The 5,590-nt window shown below is 44.5% G+C and overlaps 1 protein-coding gene across 1 annotated transcript in view; it reads left to right on the plus strand.

The window, feature by feature from the left end:
* USP35 (ubiquitin specific peptidase 35) overlaps nucleotides 1-5,590 on the plus strand; it is a 54,521-nt gene that overhangs the window by 41,037 nt on the left and 7,894 nt on the right. The window contains 1 exon segment of the mRNA XM_069070775.1: nucleotides 4,636-5,590. This exon segment is cut by the window's right edge and continues 15 nt beyond it. Coding sequence (XP_068926876.1) covers nucleotides 4,636-5,590 — 955 coding nt within the window.

Here is a 5,590-nt window from a genome sequence, read left to right on the forward strand (position 1 = left end):
AGAGAGAGAGAGAGAGAGAGAGAGAGAGAGAGAGAGAGAGAGAGAGAACCATCTCAGCTCTGTGGGTTCTAGGCACAGTTGGCTGCCATTATGCTGGGGGTCTCTAAGAAAAACCCCTTCCCGATCTGGGGAGTAAGTTTATCCTAAAAATAAAAGGAGCTAAGTTTAATTTATCTGGAGGAGAAGAGCAATGATGACCTTGTGGATTACTGTAAGGTGGGAGTGGGAGTGTTGGCAAGCAGTGCTCTCTCACTAATGAACACAGAACAAGGCCAATGGTTCCTATTGCAGCTGGAAGGCTAGGGTTAGACATCAGCAGAAACATCCTGAATTTCAAAATTCCAAGTTCCTGAAACAGCCTCCTGAGGAAGGGGACTCTTTTTTCAGAGCAGGTAGAACCCCCAGTGGATCGGCAAGAGAATGCTTTCTTACTTATTTCAGTATCTTCTCCAGCACCTAGCCCAAGGCACCACTCAAAATAGGCACTCAGTCAATAAATGTTGACTCTTTTTATAAAGGCCTAGGCAATGAGTCCTGTGTGTAGGATCCTTGTTGAGCTGAGGGAGAATAAGGGAAAGATGCTGTAATACTGATAACTGATCCCTATGATGCTTTAAAGTTGGCAAAGCCTTTTTCATGTATTATCTGATTGGACTGTCACAACAAAGGTAGGTACCCCTGGATCATTCTTTCCATCTTAAAGATGAGGAAACTGAGGCTCAGAAGTCTTGCCCATGGTGACACAGCTAATTCATGGCAGAATCAGGATTTGAACTCAGATCTTCTGAATTTTAAGTCTCTGTATGCTTTTCTCACAGCAATACAATAATAGTAGGAATATAGTAACATTGAAAATCCTCAACAAAAGCCCAGCTCTGACACTTCCTCATAGGGTGGATATAACCCTGGGTTCTTGCTACTTGAGGACTGACTCTGACAGCTTTTGGCTTAGATTACGGGCCCAGAGATGAGCTGTGTCAGTTCTGTAAGGACCAGCCCAGTTTAGTGAGGAGGGTCTCATCATCAGGGGGTTTGGATCCTTGTAGCTCCTAAAAAGCACCTTCTAAGGGGAGAGGGATTATGACCTCTTTTGGCAGAACGAGCCCCCACCCATGAGGCCATGGATATGTGTAGGGCTGGTGATGATTTTGATGACTGTAATAAGGACTCCCATGTGTATAAGTGCTTTCAGGATTACAAAATCCATAGGGAGGCGAGCATAAGATCATTTTGTTTAAATTCAACAAACCTTTATGAAACATCATGTGTAAACCCATATGCTTGGCCCTGAGGGAGATACAGAGGTGAATAAGACACTGTCCTTTCCCTCATGGGACTTATGGCCCAGGAGAAGTTGGTTCCATCAGCCATCAATAAGCATTTCTTAAGTGTCTACCATGTGCCAAGTACCGTGCTATGTGCTGGACGTACAAAGACATAAATGAAACTCTTCCTACCCTCAAAGGGCCAATGTTCTATTGAGGAGGAAAAATGTACACATTAATACAAAGTAAATATGAAGTAATTTTTTTTTGCCTTTTGGAGGGCAATTGGGGTTAAGTAATTTGCCCAAGGTTACACAGCTAGTTTTTTTGTGTGGGTGTGAAGTAATTTTAAAAGGGGGAGGGACAGTAACAGCTAGGGGAACAGAGAAGGCCTCATTTAGGAGGAGGCACTCAACTGAGTGATGAAGGAACCCAGAGGGGCAGAGGGGGAAGCTGCAACCTCAAGGTCATCTTCTAGATCCGTGGGCATGGCTTTTTGACTGAGTCCAAGTTTTACAGAACAAATCCTTTATTCAGGAGATTTGTTCTATGAAGTTTGGATCCAGTCAAAGGGCCACACTTGAGGATCTAGAGGACCAAATGTGGCTTTAAGGCTGCAGGTGCCCCACCCTGGGAGGAGGTGGTGCTGAGAAGGGAGTGCACTCCAGGTGTGTATGTATGTATGGGGAAACCACCTGTCCCAAGGTTTGGAGGCCGGGCTCCAAGACTGCCTCAGATATTTACTAGCTGTGTGGATAAGTCCCACAATCTGGGCCTCTGTTTCCCATCTGTAAAATGAAGGGGTTGGACTAGAGGACCTCTAGGTCCCTTCCAGCCACAAGAATCTGTGATCTGTGACTCCTCTTTGAACTGTACTCTTTTTCTGCCCAAAGAGGACCATGGATATATTCCCCAAGCCTCAGGCACTAGATCTAGGCTCATCCCCTTGGATTCAAGAAATCCTCTGCTTTACCCTACACAGAGGTAACTACTAATGTCCTGAGTGGATGTTGATCTGGCCCCTGAGGATTCTACCCATCAACCACATGCTTGCATGTACAAAGATATGTACCTTTCAGGGGCCACATTTTAGGAATGATACATAATAGGTTTGTGAACTCCCAGGATGGTATGGGATTGGAGATCAGACCATGCGTGAATCAGCTGAAAGAACTGCTGGTCTGGAGAAGAGAGGTCCCAAGGGTGACATGATAACTGCGTTGTAGTCTCTGATCAGTTTGTAAGAGACATTAGCCTTGTTCTCCTTGGGCCCAGAGGACAGAGCTAGAGGCACTGGATTTGAGCACAAGCTAGAAAATACTAGCAAGCAAACTAGATCTAAACAGATTAAATTCTAAGTGTGCCAGGTAGATTATAGGGGAGATTTCAAAAATAACAATGATGAAATAATGAAAATAAATAAATAAACAAGAAAATAATGATGATGAAAGCTGTACCAGGTCCTCAGGCTGAGACCTAGATTTGGAGTAGAAAGTAGCAATAGGAAGACAGAGGTTCAAGTCCTAACTGCTGTTAACTCCTTGCTTGACTCTGGACACGTCACTTCACTTCTTGGAGACTCTGTAAAATGAGAAGGTTGGACTAGATGTACCTTAAGGTTCTTTTTAGTTCTAGATGCATCAAAAGTTGAAGAAAAGCATATTTTGGTTCAGTGTAAGTAAAAATTTATTAACAATTGACCCTGTCCAAAATGGAAGGTGCTGCCTACGACCTCCCTCGCTTCAGTCAACTGCTGGATGGCCATTTGGAGAGCCTGGAGAAGGGATGCTTGCTCTGCTATGGGGTTGGACTGGAAGCTCTGAGGTCCCTTTGGATCCTGAGGTTATTCTCTGATTGTACCAGAATAGATCAGACGAGGGTAGGGAAGTAAGGGATATGGAGGCCTGATTCCCTCGGGATCTTCTCCCAGGTTCAGGATGTGCTTGAATCATGGGTTCCATCATGTTAAAGGTGAAAGAGCAAGTATCTTCCCTCAGAGGAATGGAAACACTGCAGAAGAGAGATGAAGAGACTGAGGGAGGGGCCTAGAGCAGTTCTGAAAAACAAAATTAGAGGGAAGTGGGAGGAGGTGGTGAAGGAAGAACTGAGAAAGTAGAATTCTAAAGGCTGGCTTTGCTTAGGGACCATAGATAGAATTGAATATTCAATGCTAGTCAAACTTGTGTGTGTATGTGTGTGTGTGTTTAAAAGCATAACTATGTAAAGATGAACACATATGTACATTGTATATGTGTCTGAATGGCTGTGTGTGCTTAATAATTCAGGACATGAATGAGTGTACATTATGTGTGGATTTATGTATGTGATGTTTGTATTTGTATATCTATGAACAGGCATGTGTGTAAGGGAGTTATCTGTGGCTATGTGAATATGTTTGTACATAAGCTGGTGCAAGGTGGTAGAACAGAAAATGCCCCAGACTGGAAGCCTAAAGATCCAGCTTCAGGACCTGGACTGGCAGCTGCCAAGTCACTGCCCCTCTCTGGGCCTGTTACTTCACCTGTAAAATGAAGACTGGGGACGAGCTCTATGGTCCATCCCTCTCAGCTCTACCATTCTGTGTTTATACTCCAAGGGCCATCCCAGGATTCTGTGACTGTGTGTTCTTGTCTATATCCAGCTATGGGAATATGTGTATTTATCTGAAAGCTTAAGTGTGTATGTGTGACAGAGGTGTCTTTGGTAGGTGGAAAGAACACAGAACGAGGAGTTCAGAGACTTGAATTCTACTTTGAAACTTACTACCTTGGGTAAATCATTTCTTCTCTCTCTGAGCCTCAGTTTCAACATTTATAAAATGGGTCTAATAATCTTCTTGTGAATATACAGTGAAATAATATGATAAGGGGGCGGCCAGGTAGCACAGCAAGTAAGAGCACCGGCTCCAGTGTTGAGAAGACCTGGAGATCGAATCCTGGGCTCAGACACTTAGCACCCACCCAGAAACACCTGGCCGTGTAACCTTGAGCAAGTTACTTAACCCCAATTGCTTAGGGGCGGCCAGGTGGCTCAGCGGGTAAGAGTACCGGCTCCAGTGTTGGGACGACCTGGAGATCGAATCCCGGGCTCGGACACTCAGCATCACACCCAGAAATAACTGGCCGTGTAACCTTGAGCAAGTTACTTAACCCTGATTGCTTAAAAAAAAAAAAAAAGAAATAATATGATAAGGTCATCTGGAATTGTAAATATGTTTATAACTGTGTGGTCTTATGATTCATGTATGTATGCACCTATGTGTATTCATATGTAAGTGTTTGAGTGTGTTTGTATATGCACAGAGATACGGTGTCCTGATGGTGTCTGTCTTCCTTCTCTGCACTCCCTTCCTCCCTCAATCCTGCTGCAGATTGCATGAAGAGGAGAAAACAGGGAAGAGAATTTGCCAAAAGCTCAAACAGTCAAACACACCTTCCCCACCAGAGGAACATCCAAGCCCAAGCCCAACAGCCGTAGAGAAAATGTTTGGTGGGAAGATTGTGACACGGATCCGCTGTCTCCGCTGCCTCAATGTCTCCACCAGAGAGGAAGCATTCACAGACCTCTCCCTGGCCTTTCCACCCCCTGACCGCCGCCGCCGTCGCCTGGGCTCTGTCCTGCTGCCAGTGGAAGATGTCAGGGTACAAGGTCCTATGTCACCAGCCAAGGCCCAGGTCCCGGGTAATGAGGGGGCCCGAAGACAGAGAAAGCACTGCATTGCTGGGGATGCTCTGCCCCCCGTTGTGAGCATTGAGATCCTTGGGTTCAAGGAACCTGGAGGGCACAGAGGCAACTTCAGACAAGAAAATGAAAAGGAAACGAAAGAAAAAGAAGGGAACAGTGATAAAGAGGAAGAGAAGGCTCAGAAAAAGAAAGAAAAGAAAAAAGAAGATGAGGAAGAGGAGAACAAGCAGGAAGAAGAGGAGAAGATGGAGGAGAGGGAGAAAAAGGAGGAGAAGGAAGACAAGAAAGTTCAAAAGGTGAAAGAGGAGAAAGAGGAGAAGAAAAAGGAAGAAGAGAAAGAGGTAGAGAAAAAGAAGGAAAAAGAGAAGGAAGTAGAGAAACAAAAGGAAGAAGAGGAGAAGGCTGAGAAAGTGGAGGAAAAGGAAAAAGAGAAGAAAGTAGAGAAAAAGGAGGAAGAGAAGGAGCTGAAGGAAAAAGAGGAGATGGAGAAAAAGAAGGAAGAAGAAGAGGTAAAGAAAAAGAAGGAAGTGGAGCAAAAAAAGGAGGAAGAAAAAGTAAAGGAAAAGGAGGTAGAGAAAAAGAAGGAAGTAGAACAAAAGGAGGAAGAAAAGATGGAGAAAAATGAGGAAGAGAAAGAGGTA

The sequence above is a fragment of the Petaurus breviceps genome, unplaced genomic scaffold (assembly GCF_028583685.1).
Source record: "Petaurus breviceps papuanus isolate PSGF00001 unplaced genomic scaffold, PetGlider_PUasm1.0 90823, whole genome shotgun sequence".
Taxonomy (NCBI): domain Eukaryota; kingdom Metazoa; phylum Chordata; class Mammalia; order Diprotodontia; family Petauridae; genus Petaurus; species Petaurus breviceps.